Below are 14251 nucleotides of genomic sequence, written 5' to 3'. Positions count from 1 at the left end.
TATCCTCACGTGCAGAGCCTAGGACATAGCAGTTACTCACCAATATTTAGTTCCTGTTCACCTGGTCAAGGCAGGTATCAAGTTGTTCATGTCTAGAGATTTTTCTGTAAGGCTAAAGAATCTTTTCTATTCAGGGAAAACATCTTTGTATTTCCAAGACCTAGTTCAGGGCCTATTATATGCTAAGCACTAAACAAATTCTTACTGACTTGAAGAGAGTAAACCAGTAGCAACCTTCACTTTCAAATTCCAACATTCAGTTCCTTAAGAACACTGCTAAAGTTAGAGTACCATAAAATCCATTCACTTCCCTCTGGCTGACATAACTACTTCTCTCCTTTTCCTCTCTCCTCATCCCCAACAAATCCTTCCCATTCCTCACTACTGGCTGAAGACCTTGCTTCCAGTTACCTTGAGAAAACTGAATCAATCATAAAGAACTTCAGATTCTCACTTCCACATGTACCTCCTTACCAGCATATACATGTGCATATGCTGTCTTCCTGCCTATTACCATAAATGACCTTTTGGGGCTCCTCTCTATAGGTAATCCCTCCACTTATATGCTAGATTCTTCCCTTCTTGTCTACTCAAGGACACTGCTTCAGCTGTTCTCTCCTTTCACTCCTGTATCAATTTTTTATTCTGTACTGGATCATTAATATCAGCATACAAACAAGCTATTTTTTTCTCCCATCCAAAAAAAGAAAAAAAAAAAACAAAACCACACACTTCTTCAGCCAGCTACCACCTTTTTTCTTTGCTCTCCTTTGCAAGAATCACATTTCTCTCTGCATCATTCTCTAAATGAATGAATGAATGAATGAGTAAATATTTCAGATCAGGACTAGAGGTCTGGTCCTTTGTTACTCAGGTTCACAGTAACCAAAACCAAAAAATGATAATGCATATACGAAGTGCCAACATCCTCTGGTATGTACATAGGAGGTGACAGATGTTGGGGGTAACACCTTAGGACTTAAATGTTACTGGTTCCTTTCCAAACACCCCATTCTCAAAATCTAAGAAACTGGGAGGTTAAGGTATTTCTGGCTCTGACACTAACATTCTGTTACTTAACCTCACAGACCCTCAGGTACATAATCTGTAAAACAGGAGATAAAACTTATCTCTTGGGATTGTCGTGCCCACTAAACGAGGTATCAAATATAATATAGTCCTATACTCATTGGTTTCTAAACTGAATGTGCATAAGGATTATCTTGGGGGATTATTAAAATTTAGATTCTTGTACCTCATGAATTCCTGAGATACTCTAATTTTCCTTATAATTCCTGTACCCAGCCCTATTGAATCTAAATGTCTTGGCATGAGGTTCACTAATATGCTTTTTATTTTTATTTTATTTTTTTAAAGATTTATTTAATTAATTTGTTTATTTATTTATGTATTTTTTGGCTGTGTTGGGCCTTCGTTGCTGCGCGCTGGCTTTCTCTGTTGCAGCGAGTGGGGGTTTCTCTTGTTGTGGAGCACAGGCTCTAGGCGTGCAGGCTTCAGTAGTTGTGGCTCGCGGGCTCTAGAGCGCAGGCTCAGTAGTTGTGGCACAGGGGCTTAGTTGCTCTGTGGCATGTGGGATCTTCCCGGACCAGGGCTCGAACCCTTGTCCCCTGCATTGACAGGTGGATTCTTAACCACTACACCACCAGGGAAGCCCCTTTTAAAGATTTTTTTTGATGTGGACCATTTTCAAAGTCTTTACTGAATTTGTTACAATATTGCTTCTGTTTTATGTTTTGGTTTTTTGGCCACGAGGCATGTGGGATCTTAGCTCCCCAACCAGGGATTGAACCCGCACCCACTGCATTGGAAGGCAAAGTCTCAGCCACTGGACCGCCAGGGAAGCCTCTCACAAATATGCTTCTTAAAATAAGCAGTATCCCAGACTTCTGATGGATAGAGGACCACATTCTGACAAACAATGCCCTAAGTAATCAACAAAATTAAGAATCCTCCTTTCTTGCCTTTCAAAAGCTGTCTTGGTTAAAATATCTTAATTGAGGAATAACGCAGATTAGTTACAAAAGCACAGGAGGTTCATAAATTGCATGGAAAAGTACCTTATAAAATTCCAATATTGTATTTCTTAAGAAAGCCTATATGGAAGCAATACAGCAGTAATATACAAAGCAGTGTCCTGATTCCAGTCATATATTCCATTTTCTACTATAGCTGGTGAAAACATATCACAGTGATTACTGGTTTTAGATAGTTAAATATGAACTTGAAGGCATTTATATTGCTTAAATGAGACTACTATAAAACTTCAGTAACACTATGCAACTATCTCCTCTCATTCTCATTTATGGCTAATAACTGAAATTATACATTATCAACCCCATTACAAAAAAACAGACTAAATGCAAATTTTCACTAATTTTCTTCACAAAACCATCATCTATCTAGGAAGACAATTTCAAATTTCTCATATGCAGTTTCTTATTCTTACCTTTAAAATTTCTGGTTTTGTTTTTTCCATCACATGAGTCAGGCTAAAAAGGTGAAATAGAGCTTCCCGGACAAAGAATGCCCGTTCACTGTACCGCTTCAGTGCTTCTGCAATCTGAGTTTCATTGGCTTCTCCAGACACCTTTGAACATAAACAGAAGATGAGATTTTAGGATTCTTTTCAACCCTCTAACTGTCTCTATCCAAATGTCATTTGTGTGGATGGCATCCAGGGTAGCTTTGCAAAGCCTGAAACAAATGGGAATGATCACTTTCCAATCCATCCAGAAAAGTCATCCTATGGAGGTGTACATATGCTAAAGAGATGTATATTAGATAGGCTAAGACCCTACTATAAGTCTATGGGTAAAATTTTCTATACTGTACCTAAAATAAATCTCAAGATATGTAACACTATTTATAAGGTCTTACTACCCATGATTAGGCTCCTACTGCCTCTTAAGGTAACCCTCTCCCCCTAACTCACAATGTTATAACTACAGTGGCCTTTCTTTTATTTTTTTTTAATTTTTATAGCAGTGTGTATATGTCAATCCCAAACTCCCAATCTATCCCTCCCCCGCACCCTACAGTGGCCTTTCTTTCTGATCTTTCAATAAGCCAAGCTCTTTCCCAGGAAAAGGCTACTAAATATAATATCCTCTCTGAGTGAAATCTTCCTCTCTTTCTCTACCTAATTTCTAGTCATCCTTCCCATTTCAAGTTAAATGACACTTCTCTAGAAAGGCCTTCTCTGACCCACCAATCTAAATCAGGTCTCCCTTGAAACACCTCCTTCATAGCCATTATCATAACCCCCCTAGTAGACTGACCTATTCACCACTGTACCTCAACAGGGAGCATTGTGTGTGGCTCATAATAAGCACTCAATAAATACTTATCAAATAAATGTATTAATTAATTTTCCCAGATTTATCAAGCTCCCACTCAGCATCAAGAGGTGCTGTTCAAGAGTAAGTTTATCCAGGAATTTCCCATTTATACAGGTTAATATCCTTAAACTGTGGTTCATATACCATTGGGTAATGAAATGTATATTAACAGGAAGTGGCTTTTTAGAAAAGTAATCCAACTAATGAGTAAAAAAAGAGGGCTTCCCTGGTGGCGCAGTGGTTAAGAATCCGCCTGCCAATGCAGGGGACATGGGTTCGAGCCCTGATCTGGGAAGATCCCAAATGAGGCGGAACAACTAAGCCTGTGCGCCACACTACTGAGCCTGAGCTCTAGACCCCGTGAGCCACAACTACTGAGCCTGCGTGCCACAACTACTGAAGCCTGCGTGCCTACAGCCCGTGCTCCACAACAAGAGAAGCCACCACAATGAGAAGCCTGTGCACTGCAACGAAGAGTAGCCCCCGCTCGCCACAACTAAAGAACCCCATGCACAGCAATGAACACCCGATGCAGCCAAAAATAAATAAACAAAACTATTAAAAAAAAAAAGAAACTTCTAGGGGCTTCCCTGGTGGCGTAGTGGTTGAGAGTCCGCCTGCCGATGCAGGGGACACAGGTTCGTGCCCTGGTCCGGGAAGATCCCACATGCCGCGGAGCGTCTGGGCCCGTGAGCCATGGCCGCTGAGCCTGCGCGTCCAGAGCCTGTGCTCCGCAACGGGAGAGGCCACAACAGTGAGAGGCCCGCGTACCGCAAAAAAAAAAAAAAAAGAAAGAAACTTCTAGAATATCACCATGATCCCCAATGAATAACTAGGTGTTGAGTGTCAACAACTGTTAAAATTCACAGAAAGAAAAACAACCAGACATTATGTACTTCCTTAATGAAAGAGCGTAACACCTGAGGGTCCTGCCAAAGGGATCAAACATGAGTTTGATTAAGCCACTAAATCCAACTACCAATCTGCAGAAAATACAAAGTCAGTGAAACATGCACTACAAGCATACAATCAAGAAAACCCAGGTTGAGGGAGACTCTACAAATCAAAGGGCTGGATTCGTTAATACACAAATTATAAGGAAAAGAAAGGGATGGAGAGGGAACTTATAAAAGATACTCAAAAGACATATAATTTTGAAAAATGGGTAAGATTAAGTGCCTAGAGGTAAACAGTTGGATGATAAACTATTTAAAAGAGCAAGGACATGATTATCATTAAAGTCTGGACAGAGATTACTTTTGTGGGGAAGGAGGGAGTTGTGATCAGCTTGTAGCTGACAAGTTCTATTTATTAACCTGAGTGATGGTTTCAAGTGTGTTCACCTTATTTTCACTCATTAAGGTATACAGTTGTTATTTATGGTCTTTGCATCTGTCTTATTTTACAAAAAGGTAAAAAAACACAAAAAAACACAAAAACACAAAAACAAAACCCTGCTGTTCAGAGAGAGAGAATCTTCTCATTAAAGTGGAAGACTGTCTTTTTTTGGCAGTACCATTATAAAAGGTGACACAAAAATAAACACTTTTAAAATATATTACACAATAACTAGGTTTTATATGAACATAGAGTATTCAGGCAGGAATATGCAGCTTTGAGGAAATGAAGAGCTGCATCATGGCTGACATTTCCAACACTGATAGGATATGCTACAAAGGTCTAATAAGAATTAGACTACAGTACAGATGTGTACCAAGTGACACAAAGGCACGTTTTGAGCATTTGTAAGATTGTAGGAATAACAGTGGAAGTTTCTTTACAAAATGCTTTTTAAACTATTTATGTATAATATACATACATAAACATTGGTCTTGACTATGTATTCACATATACAAGCAGTTATTGAATAATAAAAACTTTCCAAGTGTTCAGTTCTTTTGGAATTACCCTGAACTTTTTCTTAGATTTTCTCAGATTTGGAAAGACACTGAATTATTACATGAGATAAAAAAGACTGTATGAGGGAAAACACATTAACAATAATCTTCATCAGACTTCATCAGTCCACATTTGGTTGATTCCAACAGCTTTATATTAACTTACATGAAATGTAACCTCAAGTTACCTTTAAACATAAAATTAAAGAACTTTTTTTTTTTTTTTTTTGTGGTACGCGGGCCTCTCAGTGTTGTGGCCTCTCCCGTTGCGGAGCACAGGCTCCGGACGTGCAGGCTCAGCGGCCGTGGCTCACGGGCCTAGCCACTCCGCGGCATGTAGGATCTTCCCGAACCGGGGCACGAACCTGTGTCCCCTGCATCGGCAGGTGGACTCTCAACCACTGTGCCACCAGGGAAGCCCAAAATTAAAGAACTTTTGTTACTGGAATGTAAATACTCTAAACCAAATTTCATTGCCTGTATGTTTATTCAGTGATCAACACTTCTCTAGCCAGTGATAAACCCTCAAATCAAGCAATCTGGCTCCTGAAACTAAACGCATCTTCAATTCAATCAATTTCGTATGCTAGATCAAAAAAAAAAAAAAAGAACAAAACAAAACAAACAAGTGTCTGTATGCACTAGTTTCTGCAAACAATTTAAAACAGAGAAAATATCCCTAACCACTAAATTAAGCCTTATTAATATTTAATATATGGATTAAAACTAAAATGTATATTCTAAGGAAAAACTTTCTTGTAGCACTCAGTATATAACTCTATTATAGCATTTCTTACAATGGATTAAAGCTATTTTTAAATTGGTCTGCCTCCTCTCCACGAGACTAGAATTCCTCAAGGGCAGAGGCCTTAGCTCAGACATCTTTAAAAAGTTCTTAGAGTTTTTTAAAATGGATTGACTCCTTTGCTTAAAAAAACTTATATGTACCTTCACTGGATGTTGATTACTGCAGTTTAATATAAGAGTCTTAGTTCTCAAGGGAGAAGTCTAGGCTAGAGATATAAATTTAGGAGTCATCAGCATATAGGTTTAGGGCCTGGGAGATCAGGAAGAACCAATAAAGGAAATTGAGGGTGAGTCCAAAAAGTAGGGAAAAAACAAGACAAGTCTGATATCCTAGGAACTAAGTAAAAAAAAGTATTTCAAGAAGGAGGACAAGATCAACTGTGTCAAATGCCACTTTAGATCAAATAAGATGACAACTGAGAATACTGGGTTTAGCACACAACCAGTGATTCTCAGGAACTGGGAACCACAGTTTGGTAAATAACCCCAGAGTCTAGGAATGAGGCAGCCAAAAAACATAAGAGTCCTAATTGTGGAGAAGTGGAAGGTTCAAGAAACTGATGCTTACAGATGAATAAATTGGGTAGGGAAACAGAGATGACAGAGTTGGTAATTCTGTGGTAAGAAAACCATCTGTGTTGGGACTAGAAACAGAGACTAAGATTCTCAAATATAGGCAATGAGATGTAGTAGAAAGGACACATACCAGGCTCATCAGCTGGCTGTGACCCTTAAGAAAGCCATTCCCTCCCACTGAGGACAATACTTCCCACACAGAGTCAAGAGATCAAAATAAATAATATATATGAAAGTGGAAAAAAACAAAACTTTTGTTCTTATAACCACCCACTAACAGTATAATATAATGCCTCATAAGGAATACTGGGGAGTCACACTGTCTCTATTTCCTGCATCTTTCAGTGTGGTCTAAAAAACATGTAAAGCCAAAAATGTCAACCTAAACTAGTTTTTAAAGCATCACAATACTAAGACAATCATTTCAGACAAGATTTTCATCAACTTTGCTAACTTGGAAAATTCTAAACAAGGAGACAGAGCAATCTCAGCTCTCTTCCCTTAACATAACCTATTATTTTTCAGCTCTCAAATTAGTAGTCAAACAAATAATTTAAAAGAAACATCAAATTTTTGGCCAAGAGGTACATGAAAAGATGCTCAACATTACTAATTATTAGAGAAATGCAAATCTAAACTACAATGAGGTATCACCTCACACCAGTCAGAATGAATATCATCAAAAAATCTACAAACAATAAATGCCAGAGAGGGTGTGGAGCAAAGGGAACCCTCTTGCACTGTTGGTGGGAATGTAAATTGATACAGCCACTACAGAGAACAGTATGGAGGTTCCTTAAAAAACTAAAAATAGAATTATCATATGACCCAGCAATTCCACTACTGGGCATATACCCTGAGAAAACCATTAATTCAGAAAGACACATGCACCGCGACGTTCACTGCAGCACTATTTACAATAGCCAGGTCATGGAAGCAACCTAAATGCCTATCAACAGACAAATGGATAAAGAAGATGTGGTACATACATACAATGGAATATTACTCAGTCATAAAAAGGAACGAAATTGGGTCATTTGTAGAGATGTGGATGGACCTAGAGACTGTCATACAAAGTGAAGTAAGTCAGAAAGAGAAAAACAAATATTGTATATTAACGCATATATGTGGAATCTAGAAAAATGGTACAGATGAACCTGTCTGCAAGGCAGAAATAGAGACACAGATGTAGAGAACAAACGTATGGACACCAAGGTGGGAAAGGAGGGGTGGGATGAATTGGGAGATTGGGATTGACATATATACACTAATATGTATAAAATAGATAACTAATGGAAAAAAAAATAAACATCAACTTTTGTGTATAGTTGAATAAAGGACAAAGTTCCAATGATCTCTATTTTTAAAAAAATATTTTAAAACAATGATTCTCCACTTTAGCTGCATATTACAATCACCCAAGGAGCTTTAAAAAATACTGATGTCTGGGTCCCACCTCCCTGTGGTTCTGATTTAACTGCTCAAGTTCCTCAGATGATTTTTTTTAATTAAAAATTTTTCCAGCTTTATCAAGATATATAATATTATACATGCATATATCACAAATACATCATGTAAGTTTAATGTGTAAAATATGATGAGTTGATACATGTAAATATTGCAAAATGATTACCATGATGTGGTTAGTTAACACATCCTTCATCTCAAATAATTACACTCCAGGTAATTTTAATTACAGTCAAGGCTGAGAATCACTGCTTCAATGTTTACAGAGGTAGAAACTAGATGATAGCAAATAAAGTAGGTGTTTCCTAAAGCCAAGATTTCAAAGTAGTAACAGTTCCATTTGTGAAATCAAACTTGTTTCACAGAGGCATTGTGGAACACAGATGTCCTACTAGCCTCAACTAAAAAACTTAGGCTAGGGCTTCCCTGGTGGCACAGTGGTTGAGAGTCCACCTGCCGATGCAAGGGACGTGGGTTCGTGCCCCGGTCCCGGAGGATCCACATGCCACGGAGCGGCTAGGCCCGTGAGTCATGGTCGCTGAGCCTGCGTGTCCGGAGCCTGTGCTCCATAACGGGAGAGGCCACAACAGTGAGAGGCCCGCGTACTGCAAAAAAAAAAAAACTTAGGCTAATTCACTCTAGGGTCTGTTGGTGGTAAGAACAATCAGCAAAAATTGTACTGCTCAGGAATCACAACTATTAGAGGATCTTTGCCTTGAGAAGATTATTTTGTGCAGTGTACTAGGGACACATTCCTTTCATCCTTCAGGACACAGGTCAAGCTCACCTCTTCTGGGAAATCCTTCCGAAACTCCCAGTACACAGAGATAAGAATTCTTTCCCTTTGATTTTTTACAGTTCTTTACTGTCTGACCCACTTCTTAGGGAGTTAAGTAACACTAAAATAGTAATTTACATGTTTATATTTCTTTTACCAACAAGCCCTGTGCTAGAAATCTATCTTGTTCCATAACAAGTTGTATATAAGTTCCTCAAACTTCTTGCTGCCCTGCACCTGGCTTATGTGACCTTGCGAAATCTGGTCCTGGCACCTACTTCTCCAGCCTCACTTTATCGCTCTGCAACTTCAACTTCTTACTCTGGAACTCTAGCCACAGTGGCCTTCTTGCAGTTCCTTGGATGTACCATGCTCCTTCCTACCACACATCTTTTACATATATCATTCTCGCTGCCTGGAATTTCCTCTACCAAGCTACTCATCCATAAGATCTTCACTCATTCATCAAGTCCTCAGAGAAGCCTTAAACTAAGTCGAGTCTCTCTGTTAAACATTCTCAAAAGTAGCATTGTATATCTTCTAGATTCTTAGCACTATGCAGTTTAAAGCATATGTATGTATGCATATTATATGTTAATATATGTATATGAGGACTTCCCTGGTGGCTCAGTGGTTAAGAATCTGCCTGCCAATGCAGGGCACACGGGTTCGAGCCCTAGTCCGGGAAGATCCCACATGCTGCGGAGCAACTAAGCCTACGTGCCACAACTACTGAGCCTGCACTCTAGAGCCCGCAAGCCACAACTACTGAAGCCCACGTGCCTAGAGCCCGTGCTCCGCAACAACAGAAGCCACCGCAATGAGAAGCCCGCGCACTGCAACGAACAGTAGCCCCCGCTCACAACTAGAGAAAGCCTGCGCGCAGCAACGAAGACCCAATGCAGCCAATAAATAAATAAATGAATAAATAAAATACAAAAAAAATATGTATATGAAATATAAATATATATATATTTAAAGCATATACCCATGACATATGAAACTTCATTGTTTGACTCCCTCACTAAATTACAAGCTCCATGAGGGCAAGAGCATGCCTGTTTTGCCTCACCATCAAATCCCCATGTCCAGCACAGTACAGAGTATGCACTTAATAAAATATTTATTGAATGAATAAAAAAGAGTGACTCAAAATAATTTCTTACATTCTATTTTTTAAAGTCTACATTTACAAATAATCTAAGAACTGAAATGTTTTAAAATGTTTATAACTAAACTTTCCTTCTCCTTTTTTGAAATCAATAATGGTTAGACACAAAAAAGGAACCCTCCTACACTGTTGGTAGGAATGTAAATTGGTGCAGTCACTATGGAAAACAGTATGGAGGTTCCTTAAAATACTAAAAATACTGTTACCATATGATCCAGCAATCCCACTCCTGGGCATATAACTGGAGAAAACTATAATTCGAAAAGATACATGCACCACAATGCTCACAGCAGCACTATTTTACAATAGCCAAGATATGGAAGCAATCTAAATGTCCATCAACGGAAGAATAGATTAAGAAGATGTGGTATATATACACAATGGAATACTACTCAGCCATAAAAAGGAAAGAAATATTGCCATTTGCAGCAACATGGATGGACCTAGAGATTATTATACTAAGTGAGGTAAGTCAGACAGACAAAGGCAAATACCATATATCACTTATATGTGGAATCTAAAATATGAGACAGGGGCTTCCGTGGTGGTGCAGTGGTTAAGAATCTGCCTGCCAATGCAGGGGACACTGGTTCGAGCCCTGGTCCAGGAAGATCCCACATGCTGCAGAGCAACTAAGCCCGTGCACCATAACTACTAACCCTGCACTCTAGAGCCTGCGAGCCACAACTACTGAGCCCACGTGCCACAACTACTTAAGTCCGCGTGCCTAGAGCCCATACTCCGCAACAAGAGAAGCCACTGCAATGAGAAGCCCGTGCACAGCAATGAAGAGTAACCCTTGCTCGCTGCAACTAGAGAAAGCCTGCGCGCAGCAATGAAGACCCAACGCAGCCAAAAAATAAAATAAATTTATTTTTAAAAAATATGAGAAAAATGAACTTATGTGTGAAACAGAAACAGACTCACAGACATAGAAAACAAATTTATGGTTTTCAAAGGGAAAAGAGGGAGGGATAAATTAAGAGTTTGGGATTAGCAGATACAAACTACTATATATAAAATAGATAAACAAGAAGGTCCTATTATATAACACAGGGAACTATATTCAATATCCTGTAATAAACCATAATGGAAAAGAATATGTAAAAGAATTACTTTGCTGTATACAAGAAACTAATACAACATTGTAAATCAACTATACTTCTATAAAAAATAAATAAAATAATGCTCAAAAAAGATACCTTGTCATTTTGCTCACAGTATTCATTTCTAGGCCATCCCTGACTCTGCCCCCGGTAGGATCAAATGATACTTCTGCTTAAGCGGTATAGGAAGTAGGGGAAGAAAAATGGGGCTCTGGAATTAGACAGATGTAGATCCAAATATTGGTTCTAACTAATAGTAAATCATGGGCTTCCCTGGTGGTGCAGTGGTTGAGAGTCCGCCTGCCTATGCAGGGGACACGGGTTCATGCCCCAGTCCGGGAAGATCCCACATGCCGTGGAGCAGCTAGGTTCATAAGCCATGGCTGCTGAGTCTGCGCGTCCTGAGCCTGTGCCCCGCAACGGGAGAGGCCACAACAGTGAGAGGCCCGCGTACCGCAAAAAAAAAAAAAAAAAAAAGTAAATCATGTAATTTTATGACTCTGATTCTCACCTATAAAATAGAGTTAATACCTATCTATAGATATTAGCATATACAATATAAAGCACATATAGGATACAATGTATGTTAGAAGAATATTAGTTTTCCTTAACTTGTTATAATTCTATCCTTCAAAGTCTGATTCAGATACCATCTTCTATCAAGTCTAAAATTCTCCAGCTAGAAAAAATTTCTCCTACTTTCTTACAGCAACTTCACTGATCCTTGGCATTATAGTTATAACATCACTACTACTATCAGGCTCTTTGGAGGCAAATCCTATATCTTTTTCATCTTTGAATCCCAACCTGTATCAAGTCCAACAGATATTTCCTAAACGGAATTTAAACAATTAGGCATGAGAAACCTTAAGAAAAGCAAAATTTTACCATTTCTACAATAGACATCTCCTTGGAGAACTTGCTCTTCCATCAGATACTCAATTCAACAAGGAGCATCCCTAGTTTCTTTGAAGTGATCCTTTAGAAATGGTATGTTTAAGTGGTTCAAAATATCTAAACATTATCATCATGTGAACTATCATTTATCCAGGGCCTACTATAATGACTTCCACCTTACATATATAATTATTAATCTTCAGAAGAATTTTGCAAGGTACGAATCGTATCTATTTTATAAATAAATGTAAATTCAAAAAAGTTACAGCATAGCTTGCTCTGGGTTGTGAAGCAAGTAAGCTGGGATTTTAATTAGGACTCTAACTCTAAAGCAAGCCCTTTCCACTATATAATGTCCTGTTTCATGAACATGTTCCATGTGTTATTAGACATTCACCTTAATGGAGTCTTATGCAACTAAAACATTGGTCAGCCAGACAAAGGAATATATTTTTAAATCTAACCTTCAAATGTCCTTCGCCTGTGAGGAATTCAGAGTAGCCAGCGTCAGTGGCCAGCAAACCTACAAACTGCATGCTGGGCCGTTGTTGTATAAAGGCTTCGACAGCTTTATCTGTCACATGCTTCCTCCCAGAGACATCCAGGGAGACGAGGTTGGGCAGGATGTCCTTTTGTTCTAGTAATCGAAGAGCTATGTCTGATGTAAACTGTTTATCATCTGAAATATCAAGATGATTCAGATGTCTTAGTTCCCGAACAACATCCAGTATCTGGGTAGTTGTCATTTTTAAACATTTCAAGTGATGCATGGTTAGAGACTTGAGTCGGTCTTTGCAGGCCAGCAGAGCCGTGATGTCTGTGATCGAGGTGTTAGAAATATCCAGGCTCTCTAATCTTGGCAATGAGGCAACTTCAGCCAGGTCTTCATTATAAAAGAGAACATTGGTGATGCTTAATGCTCGAAGGCCAGAAAGCCGGCTAAAGCACCGTTCATAAGGATCTTCGAGTGAGAGAGTTAATGAATTCAGCACTAGGCACTGGAGATTTTGCTGGATCCATTTGTTACTGCCAAGCCCACTGATAATGTCTGTAATTGTGATATCAGCATTCACACCTGTGGCATCAAGTTCCACTAACTTGTGGTGGCAGAAGGCTTTCCGGAACGCAACGGCAGAGATCTTGGCTTTGCGAATGCAAGCTCGTTTTAAGCGCATCTGGTTGCCCCTAAAAATACCTACAGTGGCATCATTCAGGAGACCTAGGAAAAAACAAGCAACACTTTAACTTCAAAAAACGGTTAAAGGATAGCTAAAATTTCCAAAGCACTCCCATGTAACAATACTTCATTTAATTGACGTAACAATTCAGTGAGGTAAGAATATGATTATCTACAATTTATAGATGAGTAAACTGGGGTTCAAAGAAGTGGCCTTCCAGGCTTCCCTGGTGGCACAGTGGTTGAGAGTCTGCCTGCCGATGCAGGGGACATGGGTTCGTGCCCTGTTCTGGGAAGATCCCACATGCCGCAGAGCGGCTGGGCCCGTGAGCCATGACCGCTGAGCCTGCGCGTCCGGAGCCTGTGCTCCGCAACGGGAGAGGCCATAACAGTGAGAGGCCCGCGTACCGCAAAAAAAAAAAAAAGTGGCCTTCCAAGAGCACAGAAATAGCACATGGCAGAATCAGGACTGTGGTAGACACTATTGATTTTATTAACATTTGGTTCTCCTCCCCTTCCTGGACACACGGACAACTACGTTTCCCAACCTACCCTTGGACTTAGATGGGGCTATGTGCCTAGATCTAGCCAATGGTATACCAGAGCCAAGTACACAGTATCATGAAAGCAAAGAAAAGGAAATAATCCATGATGCCTGGAGATCTGAAAAAGACTTCATGGAAAAGGTGATCTCTGAGAAAGTCCTTCAAAGATGAAGGAAAAGTTCAAAGATAGAGAAAGAAGGTGAGGGGAATTAAATGAAGAATAAACAGCATCAGCAAAGCCTTAGAATACCTATGGCAAATCATTATGCTGTACACCTGAAACTAATACAATGTTACGTGTCAATTATATCTCAATTTAAAAAATGGAAAAAAAAACAGCCTTAGAGATGTGAAAGCCCAGCACACAGTTAGAAAACAACAAGTAGTTCTACACTGCTTGAACATAAGAAACAGCTAGAGCTATAAGGTGTCTCCCTGGTAAAGAGAGGAAAAAGAATATAGGGGAAAAC

General features: G+C 39.3%; 1 protein-coding gene across 4 annotated transcripts in view; it reads right to left on the bottom strand.

The window, feature by feature from the left end:
* The window catches only part of ZYG11B (zyg-11 family member B, cell cycle regulator), a 79958-nt gene that overhangs the window by 37171 nt on the left and 28536 nt on the right, over window positions 1–14251 (bottom strand). For all 4 annotated transcript variants that reach the window (XM_060022136.1, XM_060022115.1, XM_060022126.1 and 1 more), the window contains 2 exons: window positions 12524–13278; window positions 2468–2608 (listed from right to left, as the gene is read on the bottom strand). In XM_060022136.1, the coding sequence (XP_059878119.1) occupies window positions 2468–2608; window positions 12524–13278 (896 nt within the window). The remainder of the gene's footprint in view (window positions 1–2467; window positions 2609–12523; window positions 13279–14251) is intronic.

This window comes from Delphinus delphis, chromosome 1 (genome assembly GCF_949987515.2).
Source record: "Delphinus delphis chromosome 1, mDelDel1.2, whole genome shotgun sequence".
NCBI classification, from domain to species: domain Eukaryota; kingdom Metazoa; phylum Chordata; class Mammalia; order Artiodactyla; family Delphinidae; genus Delphinus; species Delphinus delphis.
The sequence above is the reverse complement of the archived record's forward strand: the minus strand, read 5'-3'. Positions and strand labels throughout refer to the sequence as shown.